The following is a 27527-nucleotide window of genomic DNA, read 5'->3' on the forward strand; positions in this document are numbered from 1 at the left end:
CACGCAGGAGCCCTGTGCTGGAGGCTGACGGCCTTGTCATTGATGGTCACTGGTCAGCCTGGCTGGTGGCTGAGTCTAGAGCCTTTCACCTGGGATGCTGGCCTGCAGAGCCCTCGGCGGCGGCGGCAAATAGGATCAGATGCTCTGCAGAGCCAAGCTCGAGGCCAGTCCGTGCAGGGGGTGGGGGTGGGGGTAAGGGTGGGGATGGGGGTAGGGTACAGGCCAGCCTATGAGCCGCCGGATTGCACAGCCCCTGTAGCTGTGCCAGCAGGCAGCTGGCCCTCTTTGATTTAGCTGGATTCTAAAATGAAGTTTTTAGATAAGCAATCTCTCTGGAAGAGCCAACCAGGGGGTTTACCCAGCGGGCTCTAACTCTCTCCTCTCTGGGAGGGAGCTCTGACTCCAGAGAATTCAAGGGGGCACCTGGGTGGCTCAGCGGTTGAGCATCTGCCTTCGCCTCAGGTTGTGATCCAGGGTCCAGGGATCGAGTCCCACATGGGGCTCCCCCACAGAGAGCCTGCTTCTCCCTCTCTCTGTGTCTCTCATGAATGAATAAATAAAATCTTTAAAAAAAAAAAAAAAAAAAGAGAGAGAGAAAGAGAATTTGAACCTCCACCTAGTTGACTTGCTTCCCGGCCAAGCACCGGGATGTGGCCGGTCACCCTCCTGCTTCCACCCTTGCCTGTCATGGGCGCCACGGGGTGAAAGATCGCTTCCAGTTGGTCGGCTTCCAGGTAGACGTGCTTGGACAGCAACTTGCTTTCGAACCAGCCCATCGCAGAGAAGTCCGCACGGAACATTGACCCTGGCCACCGCGGCCGCGACAGCTGGGTCAAAGTGATGAAGGTGCTGGCTCCGTTATGCCCACCGTGGATGATATTCTGGAGCAGGTCGGCGAGTTTGGCTGGTTCCAGAAGCAAGCCTTCCTGACCCTATGCCTGCTCTCGGCTGCCTTCGCCCCCGTCTACGTGGGCATCGTCTTCCTGGCCTTCACCCCGGATCACCGCTGCCTGAGCCCCGGGGCGGCCGAGCTGGGCCGGCGATGCGGCTGGAGCGCGGCGGAGGAGCTCAACTACACGGTGCCGGGCCCGGGGCCCGCGGGCGACGCCTTCCCCCGCCAGTGCCGCAGCTACGCGGTGGACTGGAACCAGAGCGCCCTGGGCTGCGTGGACCCGCTGGCCGGCCTGGCCGCCAACAGGAGCCACCTGCCGCTCGGGCCCTGTCTGCACGGCTGGGCCTACGACACGCCCGGCTCCTCCATCGTGACCGAGGTGAGGCCGGGCCCTGTGTTTGAGGGAACAGGAGGGCTGCAGGGGCAGGAGGAAGCACACCGCAAATCCTAGAAGGTTCAGCTTCGCATCAGGGAAGAAGGGGGGAGAATTTTATTCGCTGATCACCTAGGCCATGTCCGGCGCTGTCCTGGGCACTCGGTGGCCTGCTTCTCCTGTCTGGTCCCCTGTAGACGTGGGGTATTAGAGGAGCGGGCTGGAGGTAGGGGAGACCTTTGCAAGCCAGGCTGAGCTGGATTGTTAGGACATTGGTCTGCAGGGAGACAGGTTCCTCTTCTTTCTGGCCCACTGGCTTCTCTAAGAGCCTGCTGCATTCACTTGGGGTGTCATTAGATTGGTGGGTCTCCCTTTCTGCACTCATGAGAGAGCTAAATGCTGGCTGGGATCGTGTGGAAGCAGCTCTGGCTTTGGAGAAGGACCTTTTTTTCTTTTTTTTTTTTTCTTTTTATTTATTTATTTATTTATTCATGAGAGACACACACAGAGAGAGAGGCAGAGACTCAGCAGAGGGAGAAGCAGGCTCCATGCAGGGAGCCCCACGTGGGACTCAATCCAGGGGCTCCAGGATCAGGCCCTGGGCTGAAGGCAGCACTAAACCGCTGAGCCACCCGGGCTGCCCGGAGAAGGACCTTTTCAAAGCCAGCCGTGCCCCAGATCAGTTGGGCGTCACTGAGTACGTTACTCAGGGCCTCTGAGCCTCCACTGCCTCACGGGCCAGCCAGGAATGGCAAGTCACCTGCCCCACAGGATTGGCAAGTTCAACGGTACATGGCATCAGTGCTGGGGCTGCGTCAGGGGCCCTGCTCCTGGCCTACAGGTGGGACGATGGCGTCAGAGGGCCTCATTTGCATAGTTCAGTGGGTTCTTTCTGTATGGTGCCTTGAGAATATTTTAATAAAAAGCCACTAGATTTTTTTTTTCCCTTCATAGACCTTGTAAAAAGTGTTACATTGTGAAAAGTGTGGGCACTTGGAGATTGGCATTGAGGACCATTGTTGAAACCAGAGGCCGGAAGTTATGCAGAGGCACTCTGTTAGCAAAGCCTGGTTTTGGCGAGGGCACTGCTTAGCTGGAACAAGAGGTCACTTAGTGGTTTCAGTGTCAGCACAGCCGAGGCTCCTACTGGAGGAAAGAGCTGTGTCCTCTCCCCTTGCCTGATCAAGGGGCAAGGCTGGGGAGGGGACAGCACAGAGGTTTCTCCTTCAGGAGGAACAGGCGCAGGTGTGACTTGCTTTACCTGCCACTGCCTGAACACCTGGTCTCCAACGCATCCTCCAAAGACAGGTAACCAATGAGACACCTCGCTCCCGGGGGGACCAAACTGTCTGACAGTCTGGCTGGGAATCTAGATCCGACCAAGACAGGGAGGTGTTTGTTCTGTTCTCTGTGATGAGACCTCCTCTGCTAGTAAAGGATCGGATACCATCTTTCATCTATTCACTCCGCGGTCTGCTCACTCAGGAAAGTGTCTGAGCCTTTGCTCTGCTCCCGCACCACCGTGGGGCTGGGAGGGACACAGGCCGTGAGCTTCCCTCAGGGAGGCTGCAGTCTCCAGGGCAGTGAGAAGAAGACCAGTGCCCGGGGTCACGTGTGGGTAGACACACAGGGGCCGTTGGGCTCCCGGGGTGGACGTGTACCTTGGCTGCTGCACAGATCATGGGCACCTTCCAGAAGGAAGTGGCATTTGAATGGAGCCTCGGGCAGTATTCTGAGCAGCAAGGAGAGGGAACAGGACAGACCGGGAGAAGGAGCAAGGGGCAAGGCTGGCTTGGGGGAGAGGGACCGTGTGCTAGGTTCATTTGGGACAATCAGCTGTTACATTGCGTAGAACTCAGGGTTCTTTTTTTCTTTTTTAAGATTATTTATTTATTCATGAGAGACACAGAGAGAGGCAGAGACACAGGCAGAGGGAGAAGCAGGCTCCCTTCAGGGAGCCCAATGTGGGACTCGATCCCAGGACCCCGGGATCATGACCTGAGCCAAAGGCAGATAGATGCTCAACCACTGAGCCCCCAGGTGCCTGCAGTTCAGGGTTCTGTGGAGGAACACAGGCATGAAGGGTGGGGACTCCTCACTTTCCCTCGAGAGCGCAGAGTACTCATGTAAGGTTGCCAGATAAAATGCAGGACACTGAGTTAAATAGGAATTTCAGATAAAAGCCAAACAATTTTTTCAAAAGATTTTACATATTTTTTCATGAAAGACACACAGAGAGAGAGAGAGAGAGACACCGGCAGAGAGAGAAGCAGGTTCCCTACGGGGAGCCCGATGTGGGACTCGGTCCCAAGACCCCGGGATCACGACCTGAGTCCAAGGCAGATGCTCAATCTCTGAGCCACCCAGGCGCCCAAACAATTTTTTAAAGATAATTATGTCCCAGTTTTTGTGCATTTATTTGATGCTGAGAGCCAAGGCAGGGAATACAAGCATTGCATGTGACATACTTACACTAAAAAAAATGTGTTGTTTATCTGAAATTCAAATTCTGAGTATTCTGGATTTTTTTTTTTTTTCTAAACCTGGCAACCCTGTCTTCATTCAGACGAGGAAGTTTGGTTTTGTTTAGGCAGAAAAGCAAAGCAAGACAGTCCTGGCTGGACCTTGGGAGTGGTCTGGACCCAGGGTGCTGGGGCAGGGCGTGTCCCCGGAAGGAGGGGAAGCTGAGCCACGAGCCCCGTGAGAAGCATCTACCCACAGGATGCTTCAGGGGAGATGCAGGGCTGGCCTGGGTTGGGGGAAGGGTCCTGGGGGTGTGGGTGAGCGGGGCAGGAGCTTGGCAGGGTGGTGGCTGGGAGGGGAAGACACAAGAGGACAGAGAAAGAGCTCCAGAACCCAGTGGCCATCGGTGGCAGCAGGGGTGAGCTTCCATGAGACCCCAGATCTCAGCTCTGACAAGGATGGAAGGGATCCTGAGGCTCTCATCCACAGACGGAGCAGGGAGAAAGTGGCTGTGGGTAGAGCATGAAGGGCGGTGGGAGTCTGTGGAGATACCAAGTGTGACAAGACCAGGGCTCTAGGATAGGGGGTGGGGGGCAGGAGGACTCAGCACTCTCCATCCCCATTGCTTTAAATCTGCCTTTGCCTCTTGCTCTTCATCCTAAATTGAAGCGGATTCTCCAGGATTCACCTTAGTGATTCCTTTCTGCAGAAATAATCTTTAATTTAGCCTTGCCCTGGACCTTGGAACTTGCTTACCAGAGGATGCTGAGCCAGCTGGTTTGAACACCCTGGTGTCACCAGCCCCCCACCCTCTGCACTAGGGAGGGGGCTGCGGCTCCTTCTGGGGAAGGAATGTGCCTGCTTCCCCTGACTCCTGAGTCCCCTGTCGGGAGGCCCTGTCCTGCCAGCTGCAGCCCCACCGTGGGCTGGGGGCCCCCCTCCAGGCTGGGAAGCCCTCTCTTCCCCTGCTTGTGAGCATGAGCCTGAGCTCAAGCAAGGCCTCAGCCTGAGGTCATGGGAGTGCTTATACCGTTTGCACACTTGTCTCAGCCTAGAGATCTCCTGGGATCGGCTGAGGAGTTACGGCGTCTGTGTTCTGACAAGGCCTCTGGGTGATTTGTAGACAAGCTTGGAGAGCACTGCCTGCTGCTTGGTAAACGGTGCCTGAGACACTAGGCCCAGGCCGGTGGAATCCCAGCAGGGGCAGCGACCCATCCAGCGCCCCCATGCTGTGCAGTCCCAGGCTTTTCTGAGGGCTGGGCCTGTCTTCCTGGCGTGTACAAATGGGCTGGGGGGCAGTGGTTGGGTGTGAGTTGAGGGGTGGGCACGGGGCATGGCAGGCGGCGTAGCAGAGCGGGGGCAGGGACCTCAGCAGGAGGCCATGGTGGCAGGTAAAGCCAGATGCTCCTTCCTCTAGTGCTGTGAGCGCTCTGGCTTCTGCACAGTCTGGGGACAACATGGAGCCTGCGCCTGCTCATTGCAAAAATTGGAGCACAAGATGAAACCAGTGCCCCGCAGCTTCGGGGAAATCTAGGGTACACAGATGTGGTCTCAGACAGTGTGGGTGGAGGCTGCAAAAAAACCAGTTGGGCAGTTGGAGATACAGACCCGGGGACAGCCAGATAGCTCCCAGGAGTGACCTGTCCCTCCGTCTTTAACGGCAGGGCCTGGGACAGGCCGGGAAAACCAAAGAACCAGAGGAGAAGCTTCGTGGGGAGGGTGTGCTTTCAGCTGAAGGGAACGAACGTTTGGGTTGGTAGAGGGAATGCCCGGGACGCCCCGTGGTGTCTCGTCGCGCCCCAGAGCCGAAGCCGTCACGGGAGTGGACCGCGGGGTCTGGGCGTAGACAGCTGGTGGTAGGACAGGCTCACGATTACTTTCTCAAAATGAGGTGGTGACACAGAGGGCTACCTATGTTTTATTTTAAAAAGTGCTCATGTCCAGGAAGTAAGCAGCCAGGAATGGGGAGGAGGAGAGGGCCCAGGCGGGGCTCCACCTTGACCTCTACCTTCTCGGAGCCCCGCAGACGACATGGGCCACTTCATCCTTGGGCCTGTCACATGCGCAGGTGTGTGACCCCTGAGGTGGGGCTGCCCCTAAAACACAGCAAAGGCTCCCACACTCTCCTGCCTTGGCCTCCCTGGCTCTTGGCATGTTGGTCCCTGAGTCTCCAGCCACCCTGGGCCCCACCCACAGGACGCTAGCGCACACGCTGCCCCCGCCAAGCCCGCCTTCTTGCCCTGGTGTCTGTGCTCATCCCCTCCTGTGGCCATGTGTGGCAACACCAGTCATGACCTACGGAGTTATCTGCGGACTTCACATAATTAAATATATAACGAATAGGTACTTAACTGAGGGCTTCTGACCAATCCTCGGAAACATATTCTATTTATTTTGCTACATTTCTATCTTTAGGAAATTACCGCACTCTACTTCTTTCCAGAAGACTTATCTGTTGGCTGTGTTGTCTTTCAATAACCGACTCTTGATGTCAAAGCACTTGACAGTAGTGAGGGTAAAACAAAGATGTTGGGTAGATAGTGGTAGTAACGGAGAGTTGCCAGAAACCGTGAATCTGTCTTATGAAAATGTGGGAAGGGAAAGTGATGTGAAACCCTTGAGAGTATCACTTTGTGGTGAGCATTGACTTTGGAGACAAGACAGTAGATACAGCTTGACTTACAAACGGTCTTGTGTTTTCGGCCCGTCCGCCCGTGGTGTGATGCGCAGTTCAACCTGGTGTGCGACAACTCTTGGAAGGTGGATCTCTTTCAATCCTGTGTGAACCTGGGCTTCTTCCTCGGCTCCCTGGGGGTCGGCTACATTGCAGACAGGTACGTAAAGTCCAATTCGACCAGACATAGCAGCGATGCCATGAGAAGAATGGATCGTAGGGGGTAGTGGTAGAAGAATCTGTCCAGGTGACAGAGAAAAGCACCAAAGGCTGGTGCTTCGGACTGGGGTGGGGCAGCAAGATGAATCAGGCTGGGATTTGGGATGGATTTCAGGGGTCCAAACTCCATGCAGATTGTAGAATTGGGGTGGTGGGCTGAGAGAAGATGGGGTCAAAGCCAAGGTTTATGCATGGAGCAGATGGGTGAGGGGAGGATGGGGCCATTTTTTGAGATGGGACAGAGTGGATTAGAAGCAGACTTTGTTGTGGGGGTGGGAAGCCATCAAGAGTTCTGTCCTGGCCGAGGGAATTCTCAGCTGTGCTGAGTGGCCCTGGAGGCACAGAAGAGATGTCAAGTAGGGGTTGCATACATGAGCTGTGCTCAGAAGAGGGATTTGTGCTAGAGATAAATATCTGGGATTTGTCACCAGAAGCTGTCAACCACGTTCGAGATAAGCTAGCCGAGAGTATAGAGAGATGTGTAGATGTTGGCAGGGAAGGAATTGCTGGCAGAGGAGATTTAAACAAAATGGTAGGGAGATGGAAGGGCAGCCACTCTCCTGGGGTAGTGTGAAGCTGTAGAATGCAAGACGGGTCTGGCCCAATGGGGAGGAGAGGCCAAAATCTGGGGACTTGGTCCCATAAGTACCAGTGACAGGGATGGTGGCAGGGGAAGGCTGAAGAAAAGCAAGAGAGAGAAGGAAGTGGAGTTTGTGCATGTGGACAACTCTGCAGGGCAGGTGGGCTGCAGGGACAGGGGACAGGGGAAGGGTCCAGGAAGGGGACAATGGCATCGTGGAAGGTGCGAGGGACCAAAGGGGCAGTGGACGGGCTGGCCCTGGGGAGCTAGCTGAAGAGCCTTTGGTCAGAGGCGCAGGAGAAAAGATAGAGGGGGTGGACACGGGTGTCATGAGGTCTGAGTGTTCTGAGGTGATAAGGGGTGAGTGTCCGACAGACAGTTTCTATGTTAGTACAGGACGAGGACGTTTACGGGCTGGTGGGTAGGTGCGCTGGGCAGGGGCAGGGGCTTGAGGTGAGGAGGCAAGGAGTAGGGGAGTGAAGGCCCGGGCTGGAGTCTAGGAGGCAGAGGGCAGGGAGGGAAGAGGTTGCAGGGTGGGGAGACTGGGGTGGGGACCAGGGCACCGTGACCACACAGGACGTTGGCCCCTTGCTTCCTTGCGTAGCCACCAGAATGCCGGGTCAGGTTGGAAAGATGGAGTCAGTGAAGCACCGCCCGGGAAGAAGAGTTAGCACACGATTTCCCCATTTCATTCATGGAAAAAGGAAAAGGAAATAATCCTCAGGAGTTACACCATCAGAACGGAGTATTTTCCCAGAGAAGTTCCTGAGGCTGCTGCTAAGTCTAGCATGAGGGCGCCTGCTGTCAAACCCTGTTAATAATAATACAGTCGACTAGGGGATGAGGGGGGTCATGCAGGGGACCCTGCAGAGCCACCAGGGGAGCACCCCCTCCTGGCCGAGACACCAGGTGCCTGAGAGCACCGGGATCCTGGTTCCCCCTTACAGTGATTTAATGAACCTCGGAAGGGCCGCTGTTCCCTGAGGACCACATGGCCAGGCTCTCAGGTCGGGGGTCCCTCAGGAGACCAGTGACATGGGCCTCCCGATCGAGACCCCGTCTGTCCCTTGGGGCCCATCGGTCCCCAAACACTCAACAGCCCCACTTCACTTCCCTGTGTCCTTGCCTCTGAAGGTTTGGCCGAAAATTATGTCTCCTGGCCACCTCGCTCACCAGTGCGGTCCTGGGTGCCCTCACGGCCGTGGCGCCAAACTACACGTCCCTGCTGCTCTTCCGCCTGCTGCAGGGCCTGGTGAGCAAGGGCAGCTGGACGTCCGGCTACGTCTTGAGTAAGCACCCCCTGTGCTCAGTTCCCACGGGGGCGGTGGGCAGCACAAGGGGAGGGAGCCAGACGCAGAGGTGGGATTCTGGGGGGAGAGGGGGTGTTCGTGGGCTCCAGAGAAATGGTAGTAACTCTAGCTGTGTGTGATTGTCTGTCTGACTGGGCCAGGGGACTAGGTGGGGACGGCCTCCCTCCCCCTCCCCCTCCCTCCTTCCCCTCTCCCCCCTTCTCCCTTCCTTCCTTCCTTCTTTCCCTCCTCCTTCCTTCCCTTCCTCCTCCCCTCTCCTTCCCCTCCCCCTCCTTCTTCCTTCCTTCCTTCCTTCCTTCCTTCCTTCCTTCCTTCCTTCCTTCCTTCCTTCCCTCCTTCCTTCCTTCCTCCTCCCCCTCCCCCTTCTCCCTTCCTTTCTTCCTTCCTTCTCTCCCTCCCTCCTCCTCCCTTCCCTCCCTCCTCCCTCTCTTTCCCCCTCCCTCTTCCTCCCTCCCTACTTCTTATCCCTCCCTCCCTTCCTTCCTTCTTTCCTTCCTTCTTTCCTTCCTTCCTTCCTTCCTTCCTTCCTTCCTTCCTTCCTTCCTTCCTTTCTTCCCTCCTTTTTTGTTTGAGAGACACTTAAATAACCACTTAAATATATCAATCTTTCTATATCAACTAATCTATTTGGGAACAACATGACCACATTCTGATTTATTTACAGCAGTGTGCTGGGGGGGGGGTGGTATACAGGAAGGGGAGTCAGGTAAGAGAGCATCTTAACATCTTAAATACGAAAGGACCGGCATCTCCTGAAAAGAAATACAACAGCCCAACTGGTCTAAACCACTCAAAAATTAGGAGGAGACTGTAAGAAGGAGTAAGAGAACAGACAAACATCTTTTTCTTTCTTTTTTTTTTTTTCAAACATCTTTTTCTAAAAAAAAAAAAAATGAGGTGTGAACCACTGTAATTCTATATACTGTTTTTTTCCCCCTTTCAAATTTTTCCATGAGGGGTGAGACTAAAAAAGGAAAATCACTCTCTTGGAAGAAAGTCGTGTACAAGAGCCACCGGTGCTTTCTGCAGCCCATATGTGGGTGCATTGGACGGCAGTGAGGATAATCCACATTTTTGCTCATTTGTAGAGAATAGAAAAGAAACAACTTTGTCCTTCCATCTCTGAAAGTGGTATCTTTGGTCTTGGCATTCTGAGAGGTAGTTCATCAGGACCAAGAGAAAGCATGTTCCTCCCTTGCGAAACTGTATGCTCTGGCTAAGTGTAGTCAGTTCAATACATATTCACTGGCCATCTGTATGTTGAATACGCACTATTTGACACGTGGTTAAGACGATAAATTTGGGGTCAAATATCTACTCCCCAGCACTGCCCGGCCATGAACTCTTGGGCCATTCCCATAAGCCCTGGCTCAGAGGGGCTTATGGGGGCCCTCAGAGGGGGGTGGCAGAGCCCTGATGGGCAGGTGCACTGCAGAGCTGTGGCCCGAGCGATGCCTGCCCCGCGATGGGCCCCGTGGGGTTGCTGTCACTCTGTGGCAGGCAGTGGGGCAGGGCTGGAGGTACCAAGATAGAGGAGGCACCCTTCCTCCCTTTGAGAAGCTCAAATGCCAGAGAGAGGAAGACAGATGGCCATCTATCTTGGTGGGTGAGAGCCGTGCCGCCCCCAAAGGCTTTCCCCATGTGTTTGCAGGTCACATACCACCTGGTCCTCCACTGGTGACTCAGTGGTCGTCCTCCTTTAGGGGCTTCTCTTCTCCCCAATCCTGCAATGTGGCAGGACCCAGGACTTTGTCCTCTCCCTCCCCAAACCTGCTCCACCTGCAGACCCCTACCCTAGTCCCTGTCTGTAAAGTCCCCTCTGCCCAGCTGCTCAGGCCAGGTGTTTTGCAGTCAGCAGAGCCCCCAGTTCCCTACACCTGCTTCCGGCCCCTCAGGGTCCTGCTGCTGGGTTTCCTTCCACAATACACCTGGGACCACCTTCTCTTCACTGCCGCTGCTGGGCCCAAGCCAACACCGTCGCTTCACCTCTGTCACTGGTCCCCAATCTTAACTCAGCAGCAGACATGGAGTGTGCTGCCACCTGGGGCACTGGCTCTGCACCTCCTGCAGCACAGGCCAGACTCCATGGGGGCCCCAGGATGGCCTCCCCGAGGCACTGCCTCCCCCTTGCATGACCCTCTGGAGAGCCAGGTCCTCTCTTCCCTCTGCCTGGAACTTCACCCTTGACGTTCGCCCCACCGCACTGCTGTCCGAAACCCAGCCACCCCTTCCCCCTCGACTCTCTGGATTCCCTCCGACCCGTTAGCTTTCCATTCCCCCTGGCACAGAGTGCATTCCAGCCTGGCATGCGATTTACTCATTTACCGTGTGTGCTCTCTGTACCCTCTCGCAAGGAGGTGGGGTCATGAAGACACGACTCTGCCCAGGAAGTTGATGACATGCTCCAAATGCCTGGAGTGGTGCCAGGTCCCTGGGAGGCCAGCGATGCTTATTAAATTAGTACACGCTCCCAGGGCTGTGAGAAACAGCACAGCTCTAGGGGCACCGGGGTGGCTCAGTGAGCATCTGCCTTTGGTTCAGGGCGTGATCCCGGGGTCCTGGGATCAAGTCCCACATCGGGCTCCCTGCAGGGAGCCTTCTTCGCCCTCTTCCTGTGTCTCTGCCTCTGTGTCTCTCATGAATAAATACATAAAATCTTAAAAAAAAGAAAAAAAAAGGAAAAGAAATAGCACACCTCAGTCTGGAGCTTATAGGGGCAAAGCTCTGGGGAGGAGGGATTGGCCAGTGCTCAGGTAGACCGAATCCTGAAGCACCCAAAGGACACTAGAGACAGCAAGTGGGGGTGGATTAGAAAAGGAAGAGCTGGAGAGAAGCTGGGATGAGCAGCCGGGTGGATCTCAGGGAGCCGTGAGTGGAGCAGCAGCAGCACAGGAGAAGGAGCCTGGGGTCAGGCAGGAGAGGGTTGGGGCCTGGGGCTTGCCAGGAGGGAAGGAGGCCACGGGAGCCTCAACAGTGACTCCTCTCCTGTTCAGTCACAGAGTTCGTGGGCATGGGCTACAGACGAATGGTGGCGATCCTCTACCAGATGGCCTTCACCGTGGGGCTCGTGGTGCTCTCGGGGGTGGCCTATGCCATCCCTCACTGGCGGTGGCTCCAGCTGGCCATCTCTCTGCCCACCTTCCTCTTCCTGCTCTACTACTGGTATGTGGGTCCTCCAAGGGGGCCCCTGCTCCTCGGTCCCCCCACACAGACCACGCTCAGCTCACCCCATAGGACTGCCTGGTGACCTTGGCTGCCACATGGTCCATCCCCCGAAGGGCCACGGTGGCCACACACACAGGCACATGGCTGCTTCCACCATTTGTGCCATTTGAGATGTTCTCATATTATGGGGTGGCCCTCATTACATGGGCAGCTACCCTCTTTAAATTTGTATCCCCTTAGATGGGGGGATCTGAGTCAGATAAAAATCCACCTAGCCACAAAGTAGACATTTGGTGTTTGTTGAATGAATGAATGAGTGAATGAATAAGTGAATGAAAATTCTCGGGGAATGTGCACATTAAGCCACTGAGACAAACCAGTCCCAGTGAGCTGTTAATCTTACTGGCTGTCAGCACTTGGCAGGGTCCCAAGGGACGCGCAGCCAGAAAGATGAGTTTTGAGCTTTGATTATGGGACAGGGAAGGGGTGCAGAGAGGGCCGGGAAGAGAAATATCGCATCCCTGCAACTTTTGTCACCATTCTGCTGAGGGCAAATCTCACCTGTGGGTAGCACTGAAGTAGACCCAATCTCTCCAAACCTGGGCTTGCCTCTATGAGGGCTATGTTGGTGGTCAGGGTGAGTCTGCTGTCCCTTCATCAGGCTGAAACCCCAGCTCTCCGGTGGGAAGGACGCGCTGGCTAGTCTTGCTGGTCGGGCAGGGGGGCCTTTGCCTGAGTGTTTTCAGAAGACCTTACACCAGACGTTCCTGACCTTCAAGTCGTAATGTCCTTACCCGGTTTGCAGTGGACAGCACGCTACCTCCCTGGTGTTCAAAGACAGTGAATACGGTGTATTTGGTTTGGGAGATATTTTGAGGCTTGTTCAACAGCCCATGTATTACATGGGGACAGCCCGCTGTAGCACAAGGGTTGGGGGAGGCATCTGGAGCATCTATTCTGTGCGAGAAGTTTCCAGGGGGACAAGGCTGCCAGCTGCCAGCAGAGAGTGGGACCCGCCCTCCGTGACATGAAGCCCACGTAGGAAAGTAGTGATCCTCTTGTTTGCTCACAGATCTTAGGAGGTGGCACTGACGGTATGAGGGACCCACAGAGCTCCTTCGTGGGTCCCCTGGGCCAGCGCAGAACGACCCCAGATCCTCGTCCACTAGCTGCTTGAGGAATTCCAGTCCCCTTGTGAGGAGGGGGTGCTGCTCAGAGCGCTAGCATCTCCCTGATCGGGGCTTTAGGCCCGCCTGGCTCTGGGGAAGCCACCCCGTGGTGAGGCTCTGCGTCTACAGGTGCGTGCCCGAGTCTCCCCGATGGCTGCTGTCACAGAAGAGGAACGCTCAGGTGATGAAGATAATGGGCCACATCGCCCAAAAGAACGGGAAATCGCCTCTTGCTGATCTAAAGGTGACAAACAAGCAGGGGGTTTCTCACACCACTGAACTTTGGGTTGGGTTTGTGATTTTAGAAAATGCTTCTGGGGCTGCCTTGAGGAGTGGGGAGGCCCTGGAGGAATTTGGGGGTGATGGGGCTGAGCTCAGGAACGGGTGGGGTGGTTCGGAGGGCTGCTCCTGCTCCCCCACAGCGGCGCCGCAGCTGATGCTCTGACTCCCTCCTAGATGCTCTCTCTCGAAGAGGATGTCACCGAAAAGCTGAGCCCCTCCTTTGTAGACCTGTTCCGCACGCCACAACTGAGGAAGCACACCTTTATTCTGATGTACCTGTGGTAAGCGGCCTTTCCTATACCTTCCCCTGATGGACTCAGTGTGCCGGCCTGAGCACCAGGGCATGAGTTAAAGACAGTGGAGCAATGCAGGTGGAAAAAGAGAAGCATGAAAAGGAATTTTTACATGAATTTCAAGCAGCCGACGAGCTCTTAGACATCTTTATGTCTCCCTTGAGGATGGAATAAGGGGGGAAAATATCAAGAAGAGCGTGTTGCGTGTGAGATGTCAGCAGTAAGATGAGTGAAACCTGATGAAGGGATCCCAAGGTTGTCTCAGATCCCACGTATCTGTCTTTTGGGAACAGCACATCTTGACTTAGTGGAGGAAGGTGGATGAGATGTCAGTGGCTCCTGGCCCTTCCAAAGAGAAGATCCCTACGTCACATCTTGGCACTTTAGAGACCCTGTCAGAGAGGGGCTGTGCCTTTATTGTCCACTGATTATGAGACTCATCTACACATATGGACTCTCCCAGTCTGCTCCTTTCTGCAGGCTGCTCCCTTGCTCCCTATCCTGTGCCCTCAGAGGACACCCGTCCAGCTCCCCATCATCATGGCTTTGTCCTTGGCATGAAGATGGCTCCTCAGTCACTCCCCCGGTGGCTGGACTGTGGGGTCCCCCCTCAGCTGGAGCCACTCTGCTGCTGGTACACTCATTTCCACTTCCACGAAGGTTTTACTAGAACCAAGGGTTCAAGCTAATAGAGTGGCGCCTGGCACATGGTAGCCCCGCAAATATTTGCTGAAGGTTGAATGAATAACCACGGTTCCACGGAATCCATCCTGAGTGCAGGAGACACCAGCCAGGCTCACCATGCCTTCCCTTTGCCCCAGTAGTCACCTGCCCTGGCCCCATGTTGGCCCCAGAGTCCTGCCACCAGCTACATGATGGGCCCCCGGGAATCTTTGCAAACACCCCAGCTGCCTGGTGCACTTGTGTCGCCCTCCTCCCTTCCTCCTATTTCCTCTCACTGCCCCCACTTCCATCCCCTAGGGCACTCCTCTCGTGGGGTGCTTCGGCTCCTCTGCTCTCACACCCCTGCACCCACTCCCTCCGCAAACTCTGCTCTATCTGAGAATGTCTTCAGAAGCTGCCCTTGGCATCCCCTGCCCCCTTGGTTCCCGGAGTGAGTTTCGTGCTCTTTTGCCTGTGTGGATGGGGGGCCTCCTGGCTGGCCTCTCTCTTCACGCTGCTGCCCCGCACCCCAGGAGCTACTCATAGAGCAAACAGCACCACACTCCTCCGTCTACACCCTCCACTGGCTTCCTACTCCCCCGAGGAGAACACCGAATCCCTTTCCGTGGCCCACAAGGAGCTGACCCCAGACACCCCTCTTACTGGCCTTCCCTCCACCTCCTCCTTCCTTGCAGCTGCTCGCGAGGCCAACCCAGCTCTTCCCGGCCAAGCAGCTTCCAGAAAGCTCCACATTCTATGACTCAGCATCCTCATCAGCAAGTGGGGGTAATGATAGGACCCACCTCACACGCGTGTTGGCAGACGTGACATTACGCGTGGAAGGAAATGGCTTAGAGCGCGTGTGCTTAACACCAGGGCTGCTGTTTTACCACGGACAACATGCGATTCATGGGTTCTGCCAACAGATGGCAGCCCTGCATGGGCGTTAAGGGCAAAATCCAGGTTGTGCTCTCCTTTCTCTTCAATCCATCCCTTTATTATCAGTTATATGGGACTGTTCGCATTTAACTGGGGCCAAGGGAGGGGCCTGGTGAGCGTCTGGGAAATCAGGGATGATTCAGGACTAGACACAAGAGCATCCCAGTGTTTCCCTGTGTGCAGCTTGATAAAACGAGGGAGTATATTAATGAGAAATATCCGTTGTGATCTCAGTTTGGGAGCTGATAGGCAATTTACTTGCTGGAATAAGTGATTTCTTAGCAACCAAAGTCTCTTCTTGCGGTGTAAATACCAACATAATCATAACATGTTTCTAGTCTCTAAAATCCTATAATGTCACTAAAAAAAAAAGCCCCGTGAGACTCTAAATTCGCCCTGAGTGACTTAGTCGGCCCCCGTGGCTCTCTGTGCCATATTCTTTTTTTTTATTAAGATTTTTATTTATTTATTCATGGGAGACACACATGCACAGAGAGAGGCAGAGGGAGAAGCAGGGGTCTCCAGGATCGCGCCCTGGGCCGAAGGCAGTGCTAAGCTGCTGAGCCACCCAGGGGTCCCCTCTGTGCCATATTCTGAGGCACTGCTCCTTGCCCCTGGAATACAGATGGAGGAGTCACGCGGTGGGTTCCGGGGGGAGGGGAGCAGCTGTTAAACACGGCACCGCTGTGCGGAGGGAAAGACTCTGGACGGCACCTGCTCTGCTCTGCTCTGGGTACGTGACCTTGGGAAGATGACGATGATGACGCCGCTAGTGGCCGTCTTTATGAGTGCTTTCCACGTGCCAGGAGCCACTAGGCACTTACTGTGGGCAGGCAAGGGGTGCAGAGGGAGATGTGGCGAGGACCATCTCAGCCATGCACCTGTCACACCTGTCGTCGCCAGTCCGCAGAGGGCAGATCTCGTCTGTAGGTGGCACTGAGGTAGACACAGTCTGTCTGAATGACGGCTGGCCTCTAAGCCTTACGTGTTTGTGGTCAGGACAGGCCCGCTGTCCCCTTGTCAGGGTGGCGCAAGGCGCTCTCCGCGGGGAGGACTCTGGCTGAGTCTCCATGCCTGGGCGGATGCGAGGGGGTCTGAGTGTTCTCCGAAGACCGAATTCCCTTTATTGATGCGGGAACTGAGGCATCGAGGGCTCAGTTAAGTTCCTTGGGGTCACACAGCTCACACGGCAGCCTGATTGTTGAACCTGCTCAGTCACCAGCGCCTTCTCCTGCCCGTGTCCCCTTGTGGCCGCTGGGTCATTAGGTTCATCGTTTGCCATCTCTAGGACACGTGGTTGTATCTTGGAAGTCGTTATGTCACATACACCTTGAGAGGAGCTCCTCACTGAGGCCCCCCAGGACAGCCTTCCTAATTTTGTACCCCCTCTTCCCATTTCGCTCCAAGACATTTTATTTTATTTTTAAAGATTTTATTTATTTATTCATGAGAATACACAGAGAGGGGAGAGAGAGAGAGAGACAGAGACACAGGCAGAGGGAGAAGCAGGCTCCATGCAGGGAGCCTGAGGCAGGACTCGATCCTGGGTCTCCAGGATCACACCCTGGGCTGAAGGCGGCGCTAAACCGCTGAGCCATCCGGGCCGCCCGCTCCAGGACATTTTAAATCGAGTGACACACATTGCTCTCCAGCTCTTGGGGACCTTTGTCTTCGCTGCCAGAATCAAACTCTCTCCCATCCCGCAGACAGGAGACTCCACCCGAGACTGTGCTTCTCCCTTGTGCTCAGGTTCACGAGCTCCGTGCTCTACCAGGGTCTCATCATGCACGTGGGCGCCACTGGTGGGAACCTCTACCTGGATTTCCTTTACTCGGCTCTGGTTGAATTTCCCGCGGCCTTCATCATCCTGGCCACCATCGACCGCTTCGGCCTCATCCGCCCGTTGGCCACGTCCAATCTGGTGGCGGGGACAGCCTGTTTCATCATGATTTTTATCTCACACGGTGAGTCATGCCTTTCCCCTATCTTCTCCGTAATCGAACTATCGAACTGAGGGAACACTGTTTCAATTCCTTGATACTCCCCTCGAACTAGAACAAAGACAAAGACGGGAGGGAGGTTACCTTAGTCTCCAACTGGGTTTTTACAATTTTTAAAATTTTTAAATTGGGGTGTAACATACACACTATGAGCAGATGACAATATACAAGGTGATGAAATTTTGCGTGTGTGTATCTGTGTACATCTGGGTACCATGACCTAGATACATGGAAGATTTCCAATGCTCCGGAAGGCTCTCCCATGTTCCTTGACAATCTGTACTCACCCTCCCTGCTCAGATCACCACAGCTCTGACCTCTGTCACTGAAAAGCAATGTTGACAGCTCTTGAATTTCATACAAAAGGAACCATAGCACATATATTTGTCTGGCTTCATTCACTCACTCCATCTGTGAGATTGGTCCATGCGGTCACACCGGAGTGTAGTTAATTCCCTTTCATTGTTGGGCAGCATTCCACTGTATGAACCCCATGCTACTTATCTGTCCCACTGTTGATTGACACTTGCGTGGCTTTCAGCGTCTGCCTGCTGGGATCTAAGCCGAGTGAACATTCTGGTACATGTCTTTTCATGGGCATAGACTCTCATTTCCCTTGGGTACAAATCTGTGAGTGCATTTGCTAGGTCAGGGGTGGCTCTAAGTCCATACAAACAGGTTTCCAAAATGGTTGGACCAATGCACACTCCAACCGATGATGCCTGAGCGCCCCAATTGTTCCACGTCCTTGCCAGCACTGGGTTTTGCTAGTCTTTTTGACACCAGACATTTTGGTGAGTGCTGTGCTTTAGTCCATCCTTCTTACCACCCAAGATAATCCAAAGTAGAATAACTTGAGTCGGTTTTCAACTGAGTACACAAATTGCCTTTCATATTTGTTATTTTGGGGAAGACTGTTGAATAAACACTAAGGCAGATTTGCTATTTTCTCAATGTTTTATTGCTCGTGCTCTGCCCTTTGTGGGTTGAGTTGTTTTGGTTAGCTTTTCTGGAGGGTATCGTGGGATGAGTTCCCTGAAATCTGTATTCTCAAGAACCTGAGCCCCCCCCATGCCCCCCAGGGCCCTCCTCCCATCCCCTACCCTTTCCACTTACATCGATAGTCCTTGTCACCTTAGATGATAAACACTCCCTCCTCCAGGAAATATTTCAAGTACCTTCTGTGTGGCCAGCACGCATCTAGGCCCTGGATCTCAGCAATGAGCAAAGTGGAGAAAGTTCTTGCTTCACAGAGTTTACAGTCTAGAGGGAAAAAGAGAAGGGGAAGCTTGGTGGGTGTTAATCCTTTGTGTGGTGGTCGGGGTGGCATTAGGAGACCTGATTGAGGGGAACAAGCAGTGTCACCATCTGGAGAATGTGCTTCCCACACAGGGGGACAGAAGAGGGAAGATCCCAGAGAAGGGTAGAGCTGAGCATTCTAGGAGCGGCTGGGATCCCTGTGCCTGAAATCAGGAGAGCAGGGGCAGGAGTGGTGGCACAGAGGTTGGGGATAGCAGGAGGCGGCCTTGGGCTGCTTCTCCCGTGTGGGAGGGAAGCACTGGGGGCTATGGGCAGGGACGTGCCCCACGGTCCGTGTGGCTGCTGAAGGGAGTGGGGCCCGAGGTGCTAAGGGAGCCAGGGCAATGGAGCAGCTTGCCAGGTTACAGACCCCGGGGTTTGTATGCAAGGCCCTCCCTGGAGAGTCTGTCTGGGTGAACTTCCTCATCTCCTTGCTATTGGAAGCTGGGGGGTGTACTTGATTAAGTACACCCTTGATTGGCCATCCTTGACCAGAGGCTGGGAGACTGGGTTGGACCTGGCGGTAAGTTCATTCCCGAGGCCATCGCATCCTCTCTCCCAGGAGCCTCGCGCTGGTGGAATAAAATGAAGCATGTCTTCCATGAGCAGCCAGTAGGGGACAGGGGTCAAGACAACATAATTTCTGCGACCCCACAGGCTTTATTAGTCACTTGGCATGTCACAAGAGCCACTTGCTTTTTGGTGTTTGGGGTAATCCAGGTAGAGCAGATGACGATGCCCAATTCTTCAATTGGTCCTCAGTAGGGGGACGGCTTCCTGGAGCCCCATGCAAGCAGGAGCCCTGTAGCCCTCTACTCAGATGAGACAAGGGTTTGCTTCCCTTGTACTCACATCTGAGACTGTCTGGAAAGGTGTTCTGTGTTTAAAAAAAATGTATATATTTGGAAATGAAGGCTAGATTGGGGATTAGAAATCTGGTCTATCAGCTTCAGGGATGCTGCCTAAGTGGCTGCATTTATTGTTGACCTACTATGTCAGGGTCTAGCAGCGATGCAATTGCAGAGAAATTAAAAAGCCAACGTTTCTGGAGTGGTAGTGGTGAACATGTGAACATGTGACATAAATCATCTCAAAATCTCATAACAGCTTACAGGTTGGCTATAATTGTTCTCATTTTATAGCTGAAGAAACCAAGGCCCAAGGAGGTTAAGTCGCATGGCTGACAGGAGGCAAAGCTGAGATCCTAAATGCTTGTTTTTTCCTCTGCACAAGGGAGCCTCCCTCCTGTGTCACCATCAGGTTCTGGAACCTCTCAGCCCTCAGTTACTTATTCCAGAATGAGAGGGTTAAACAAGGCAGTGTTTCTGACTCTTCCAGCTCTAAAGTCCAAGCTTCCTAGCGTGGCTCCTCAAGGGAGGGAACTCCGTGGGCACAGTCTCCACATGAGTCCCTCACCTCTGCGTGTCTCCTATCCAGATCTACACTGGCTAAACATCACAGTGGCTTGTGTTGGCCGAATGGGAATCACCATCGTGTTCCAAATGGTGTGCCTGGTGAACGCCGAGCTGTATCCCACGTTCGTCAGGTGGGTGCACAAAGTGGGGGGAGAGAGGGGAAGGAGGTTGGGTCACCACTGACACAGCTGGGCATCAGCCAGGCTCAGTAAGGACCAGATTTCAAGACGGTTCCTCAAGGCTCCCGAAAAGTTTGGTCCGTTTGGACACTGAGGTGGGCTGTGGGCCTCAAAGAGAAGGTCAGTGCCTAATTATGGAAGAGAATGTGAAACGGGAAGATTAGAGTAGAGCATGCAGTGGGCAAGCAGAAGAAGACAGGCACCTGCATGGAGAGAGCCCTGGGCAGCAGTGCGAGACGGAGTTCAGCCCAGCCCTCGGCTCTGACTGCTTGCATTAATCCAGCAGCTGCACTGACATCTGTAGACATAACTTGATTAAACAGAGTTCTGCTTGGTACAATGACCACACAAAGCATTTCTAGAATCTTCCATTTTGCCCTAATATTGTTGTTATTTCCTTTTTACAGATGAGGAAGCTGAGTTTCAGAGAGGGAGAGAGAATTTGCAAGAGGCACACAGCCAGAAAATGGCAGGGCGTCTTTCTGACCTCAAAGCTGGGCTTTTCCCGGGATGATACAATACATTTCAATATATTTAGCAGCAGGCCTAGAAGACTTATTATTTTTATTTTTAAAGATTTATTTATGTATTTTAGAGAGAGAGAGCGCGAGAGCATGAATAGGGGGTGGGGCAGAGGGAGAGGGAATGATTCTCAAGCAGATTCCCCCTTGAGCACAGAGCCTTGCTTGGGGCTCAATCTTGAGACCCTGAGATCATGACCTGAGCTGAAATCAAGAGTTAGATGCCCAATGACTGAGCCACCCAGGCGCCCCAGGCCTAGAAGACTTATTGTTTAAAGTCAGAGTTAGACCAAAATTCACTGTAACATGCAGTTTGTTGAGTTTTAATTATATGCGTGTTCATTTACCAGCTACCACAATCAATATGGAGACATTTCGATCACTTTCAAATGCTTCCTCACGTCCCTTTGCAATCAGTCTCCCCTTTCCCCACCTCCAGCGCCTGGTACCCACTGCTCTGATTTCTCTCCCTCTGGTTTTACCTTTTCCAGAATGTTGTTATGTAAATGAAGCAACATGTCATGTAGCCTTTTGAGTTCACCTCCTTTCACTTAGCACAATGGGGGCCATCCAAGTGGTTGCAGACTTCCAAGCTCTGTTCCTTCTGAGTGCTGAATGGTGTTCTAATGTGTGAATGATGTACCACGATTTACTTATCCATTTGCCAGTGTATTGGCATTGACTGTTTCTAGTTTGCAGTGATTACAATATAGCCACTCATAAACACTCAGGTATGAATCTTCAAGTGGATATATGTCTTCAAACCTCTTGGGCAAAAACCTACGAGTGGCTCATATGAGGTGAGCTTAAATTTATAAGAAAATCTCAGAATGTTTTCCAAAATGGCTGTACCGTTTCTTATTCCACCAGTCATATGTGAGAGATCCAGTTGCTCTACATCCTCATCAGCACTCGGTATTGTCAAGTTTTTTATTTTTCCAGGTCATTCTGGGAGGTAGTTGTATCATTGTGACTTTAATTTGCATTTGACTAATTACTAACAATGTTGAACATCTTTGTAAGTACTTATTGCCATCTGTATTTTAGGAAACTATTTATTTATTTATTTATTTATCTGTTTATTCATAAAAGATCTTATTTATTTATTCATGAGAGACACAGAGAGAGACAGAGACATAGGCAGAGGGAGAAGCAAGCTCCCTGAGGGGAGCCTGATGCAAGACTCGATCCCAGGACCTCAGCATCATGACCTGAGCTAAAAGCAGACGCTCAACTACTGAGCCACCCAAATGCCCAGACACTTAGTTTTAAATGAAGATTATTTTTATTGTAAAAGTGATTAACCGCTTTTTTTAAAGTTTTAGTTCTGACTTTCATTAGAATTTGGTATTTTCCCTTAAACTCTTTTTTCTGTCTGTTATGGTTTCCTATTCCCCAAGCCATCATGCTAGTGGTTTCTAAGAAATATTCCAGTTCCCCAAACTCTTACCTGCACAGCAATCTGAGCCCCTCAGATAGCCAGATTATGCAAAGGTGGCTCTGATTGACTCTCCTCTTCCACGCCTGTCCTCCATTACAAGGCCCTGTCTTATACTCTCATCTGTAAAAGTTTACTTAGACTGTGTACAAAGAGATGAAGGCAAATTAAAGAGAAAATTCTTCAACGTTGGGCATCCTGAGCCCAGAGTCTAAAATAGCTCAGCCAAACAATCCCATTTTCATGGCCACTGGACCCAAGGGACTGAGTGAAAGTATAAACTGTCAAAGGTGCTGGGTGCTTGCTCCTATGTGAAGAAGGCCAAGCGATCCAAAGCAGAGATAAAAATTCTTGGGAGACTATGGGACAAGATGCTAGAAATGGAAACCTATCTGAAAGTCATGTGCAAAGGAGAACTGATTTAGTGAGGGAAAGGCAAGGCTGGGCTATGAATTGCAAATTAAAATTGAAATAAGCAAAGTTTAAAAGTCTTGGAAATCACACACACACACACACACACACACACATGCTTGCATGCACATGTCCCAAAGAAGATACCTGAAATAATGAAACAAAAAAACTTCAGGAAAGAAAAAAAACTTCAAAGAAACTTCTGGAAATAAAAGAATGTTTGAATCTATGATTTGAAGTGGCACTTATGTAACAGGAAAAATGAACTCAGAAGGAACAATGGTAAAGAATAGTCTAGTTAAGTTACTGAGCTGAAAGTTTAAGTCACAGATTTATAGGGAGAACATCAAATTGATTATAATATTGAAAATCACTGAATGTGGGATTAAAGTGAATGTGATTTTGATGACAGAACAGCAATAAATGTCATAAATCTGCTAATAAAGAAATGCTAGAAGACAGGGAGGGAAAAGGGAGGGAGAGGGGATGTTGGATGTGATGTAATGCACTGGTTTCCTTAGTATAGTTTTTCCAGCTTGGATAAAAATGTATTATTAAAAGCTGATGTGGCGTGCCTAGGTGGCCCAGTCGGTTGAGCCCCTGACTCTTGATTTCTGCTCATGATCATCATGATCTCATGAGGTCATGAGATCGAGCCCTGCATCCCGCTCTGTGCTCAGCAGAAGTCTGAGATTCTCTTTCTCCCTCTCTCTCTGCCCCTCCCCCTGCCCACCTGTGTGCCCTCTCTCTCTCTCAAATAAATACAATCTTTTTAAAATATGCTGATAGGGGGAGCCATCCCTGGGTGGCTCAGTGGTTTAGAGCTGCCTTCGGCCCAGGGCGTGATCCTGGAGACCCGGGATCGAGTCCCAAGACTGGCTCCCTGCATGGAGCCTGCTTCTCCCTCTGCCTGTGTCTCTGCCTCTCTCTCTCTCTGTGTCTCTCATGAATAAATAAATAAAATATATTTTTTATTTTGATAGATTATATAGTGTTTTAGGTGCATTTTAAGATGAACAAGCAAACACTAAACAGTGATACAATTTTATTAAAATCAGTGCACAAAGGGATAAAGGAAGTTCAACTATGTACATTTTATAATTGTTTGTAATACGAAGTTAATGAATACTGTCTAAAGAAATAGAGTATAAAATGTATTATATAAAGCTATAAAGGTAACATTTGAATAAAAATACAAACCTTCCAGGGCTCCTGGCCGGCTCAGTCAGAAGGCCATATGACTCTTGATCTCGGGATTGTGAGTTCAAACCCCACATTGGGTTTAGATTATTGGGGAAAAAAAAGTTAAAAAAAATATAAACCTTCCAGATTATCAGAAAAAAAAAACACATGTTGAAAATAAAACACTAGAAACAACAAATGCATGACATAAAAGCTAATGACAGAATTAAGAGCAAGCATTTCTGACCTTTAAATAAACACAAAGAGGCCCAACTCCTCTATTGACAAAAGGAGACTCCTTTAGTTGGTTACAAAGCAAAACTGAACAATTTGTTGCATAGCTGATGCACAACTTTTCCTTGGAAAGGTTGAAAAGAAAAGAATGCATGAAAGCATATCAGTAAATGCAAACAAAAATATAGCAAGAGCCACAATCTTATCAGACAAAGTTGAATTTATGCTAAAAATGTATTTAATAAGATAAGGAAGTCCCTAAACAATGATAAAGAGGAAATCCATAAGGTCTCATGGGGAGATTTTACAAAACACTTAATTAATAGAAAGCTCCAATGATACTTAAACTGTTCTAGACACAGAAAAAGGAGAAAGATTAAAAAAACATTTTAATAAAATTGGCATAATATTGGTATCAAAGACCAACAAAGATAAAAAAAATAAGGAAACTACAGGCAAATATTGTTTGTGAATATTGATTAAAATCCCAAACAATATATTATCAAACAGAATAGTGGAGACATTAAAATGATAATATATCATATCTAAGATGAGTTACTCAGGAACACAAAGATAGTCCAATATTAGAAAATCTAATACTATAATTCATGCTAATAAATTGAAAGTGTTTTTATAGAGCTAATAAATTAAAAGCTAATAAATTAAAACTGTATCTCTACAGATAGTAAAGAACATTTAATAAAATTCAACATCTGCTCTTATTATTACAATCTTTCCATAAAACAGGGATAGATAATTTTGCATATAATTTCCTCAGTATGCTTTTTCCAGCTAAGAAGAAACATATCATTAAAAGCTGATAAAGTAAGTTATAAATATTTTTAAAGACATAGTGGTAAACACTAAGAGGTGATATAACCAACTAAGATAAGGTAGTTGGGGGGAAGGATTGGGAAATAAATGGAATGTACTACTCTTACAATTACAACTGTAGGTAGTAAGAGATATGCAAATAATCATAATAGAAGAAACTTAAAAGTAATATCCTGAAGAATAAAGCTTTTCTCAGTGTAGTGTTCCTACTTAACCATGCTTTTAAAACATAGCTCAAGATTATTTACAGGAATGCAGAAATATCCAGCACTGAACAAGGTAATACTTATCAATAGTTACAAGAAATATGAATTTTCTAAACATCCCAGTTAAAAGGCAAAGATTGTTGGATAGGACAAAAAGGTTTTCCCAACTGTGTACTATCTACAAGAAACTCACTCTAAATATAATGATAAAGCTTGTTTAAGAGGAAAAGAATGGGAAAAGATGCTATAAACAGAGGTAGTAGAAGCTTAAAAGGATGGAAAAAGATATTCCATGCAAACACTAATTAAAAGTGGCCATATTCATGGGACGCCTGGGTGGCTTAGCGGGTGAGCATCTGCCTTTGACTCAGGGTGTGATCCTGGAATCCTGGGATCGAGTCCAACATCGGGCTCCTGCATGAAGCCTACTTCTCCCTCTGCCTGTGTCTCTGCCTCTCTCACTCTCTTTCTGTCTCTCATAAATAAATATATTTTTTTAAAAAAAGTGGCCTTATTCATATAAGACAGAATAGATGTCAGCACAAAGACAATTACCAGGCATGGAGAGGATCCCTTTCAGGTAGATCATTTCTCTGTTTCCCCCTCTAGTTTTCTTTGTTCTCCATTCCTTAATATTTTCTCTCTACCCTTCCCTATCTCTTCATGTAAACAAACAAAAGAACAACTCACACTAACCAATTCTCCAACTTTTCAGAAACCACCTAGGCATCCTCTTCAATTCTGATGTTAACCACCTGGAGTGAGCATAGACCCCACAGGTTAAGGGCTCAGTTCCACAAAACACTGCCCCCACCTCAGATGCCAGGCACAAGCCTCAGGCTGTCACCTGTACTTCTGACCCACTGGCTATAAATCAGGATTCCCATTACCACCTCCTTAAATTCAATAATTTGGTATCATGTTTCATAGAACTCAGAGCAACACTGGCTTACTTTCTGGCTTATTGCTATAAAGGACATAATAAAGGATATGAACTAATAGCCAGATGGAGAGGTACTTAGTATGAGTATGGAAGGGTCCCAAGCACAGGAGCTTTTGTCCCCATGGCTTGGGGTGGGCCACCCTCCCAGCACACAGATACGTTCACCAACCTGGAAGCTCTCTGAACTTACAATTTAGGGTTTTATGGAGGCTCTATTATGTAGGCATGGCTGATTAAAAATCATTGGTCATTGGTGACTAACTCTATCTCCAGCCTCTCTCCCCTCCCTGTTCTTGCTCTAGGATAAGGTTAACATTTGAAAAAACTGAATAACAGAGATATCTTTTCTGTTCTCTGTATTTTATCAGGAACCTTGGAGTGATGGTGTGTTCTTCCCTATGTGATTTGGGTGGGATCATCACCCCCTTCCTGGTCTTCAGACTGATGGAGATTTGGCACGGCTTGCCGCTTACTTTGTTTGGTAAGACTTCCTGGGATATTTATTATTCTTTCTTTCCAGCCCAGCATGATTGTTTAATAACGACTTGATCAGTGAATAATATCTTCCGGTGAGTTTACAGAAGACAAGTGAAGGGGGTGAAGGATGGTGCCTCCCCTCCCGTTATCTCCTGGCTCACTCTGTCTTGCTTCATGGGAAAGAGAAGATGCCATTCCTGGAAGGCAGGCCAGAGGTTTATATCTGATGGCTCTAGAGTCCAGTAATTCATCCTACAGGACAGAATTTGGGAGACATTTTGACATAGCCTGCTGCTTTCTTATGAACTTGACTCCCAATTTTTGTGTATTTGACATGTAATTGCTGGAGGCTTGAAGATGCTAAGTTATTACCCTTCTTCTTTCTGCTTAACAATTGAGAACAGACACAAGGAGACAAATGGGAATCAAAGTTTGGTATCTGCTTTGTTAGTGATTAAGTTGGATTAGAGACAGAGGAGGAAACTCTTCTTTCTCTCCCCAAACCAAGACCTCAGGACCTCCAAGACCCTGCTCAGCCACTGAGCAGAAGGCAAAACGGCTGTCCGTGGACAGAGAGCTTCTGGGTCTGGGCCCCAGGCAGATCCACCAGGGAGTGGGAAGAGGAGAGAGGAGGAGGGAGGGAGAGGGAGAAACGAGAGAGGCCCATACTGCTCACAAATATATTATCTATGCTTCAAGCCATATATGTAATAATATAATATTAACATACAGTAACTATAGTATATGTATGGTAATTTCTATACTATAGTATATACATAGTTTATATATAGTAACCATAACATATTATATATAAAACAAATCATTATACTATAATTCTCTAATATGTATAGTTTTATTGTGGCAACTATAATATATGTAATATATATTATATGTAATAATAAATAATCCCCTAATACTTAAACATCAGTAGAACATACAGGAAGTAAAATGAAGGCAACATTCCCTTTTCTTACTCTGAAATTTCTCCAATTATTCTACTACTTTAATTTTTTCCTAGATGTTCCTGACTTCTAAAAACCAGTATCCTTCCCAGGTATATCACCTAGCAGCCCTTTAGTTAGCAGCCAGCATCCTAGGAGTGGCACTGGCTGTGCTCTAAAGGCTCCCTGTGAATTCTGTTTCCTTTGAAGCGGGGTTGGGCCTGGTTGCTGGGGGAATGACGCTGCTTCTTCCTGAGACCAAAGGGATCACCTTGCCAGAGACCATCGAGGATGCAGAGAACCTTGGGAAGTGAGTGCACGGTGCTCTGGGGCTCGGGGCCCACCAGACTTGCCTTCTGGGGCCTCCATTTCCTCCCTCTGTCTTAATGGATTAGGAGAGCTTTGTAGATTAGTATGTGTGTGTG

General features: G+C 50.3%; 1 protein-coding gene across 1 annotated transcript in view; it reads left to right on the forward strand.

Annotated features, from left to right (window-relative positions):
- The first annotated feature begins 644 nt into the window (after positions 1 to 644).
- Positions 645 to 27527, forward strand: part of SLC22A1 (solute carrier family 22 member 1) — a 30169-nt gene continuing 3286 nt past the window's right edge. Inside the window, exons 1-10 of the mRNA XM_072829879.1 lie at positions 645 to 1271; positions 6459 to 6562; positions 8336 to 8490; positions 11505 to 11673; positions 12975 to 13089; positions 13302 to 13408; positions 16772 to 16986; positions 19759 to 19867; positions 26053 to 26165; positions 27313 to 27412. Of these exons, the coding sequence (XP_072685980.1) occupies positions 861 to 1271; positions 6459 to 6562; positions 8336 to 8490; positions 11505 to 11673; positions 12975 to 13089; positions 13302 to 13408; positions 16772 to 16986; positions 19759 to 19867; positions 26053 to 26165; positions 27313 to 27412 (1598 nt within the window). The 5' untranslated portion in view covers positions 645 to 860. The remainder of the gene's footprint in view (positions 1272 to 6458; positions 6563 to 8335; positions 8491 to 11504; positions 11674 to 12974; positions 13090 to 13301; positions 13409 to 16771; positions 16987 to 19758; positions 19868 to 26052; positions 26166 to 27312; positions 27413 to 27527) is intronic.

Source organism: Canis lupus, chromosome 1 (genome assembly GCF_048164855.1).
Source record: "Canis lupus baileyi chromosome 1, mCanLup2.hap1, whole genome shotgun sequence".
In the NCBI taxonomy this organism is placed as follows: Eukaryota; Metazoa; Chordata; class Mammalia; order Carnivora; family Canidae; genus Canis; species Canis lupus.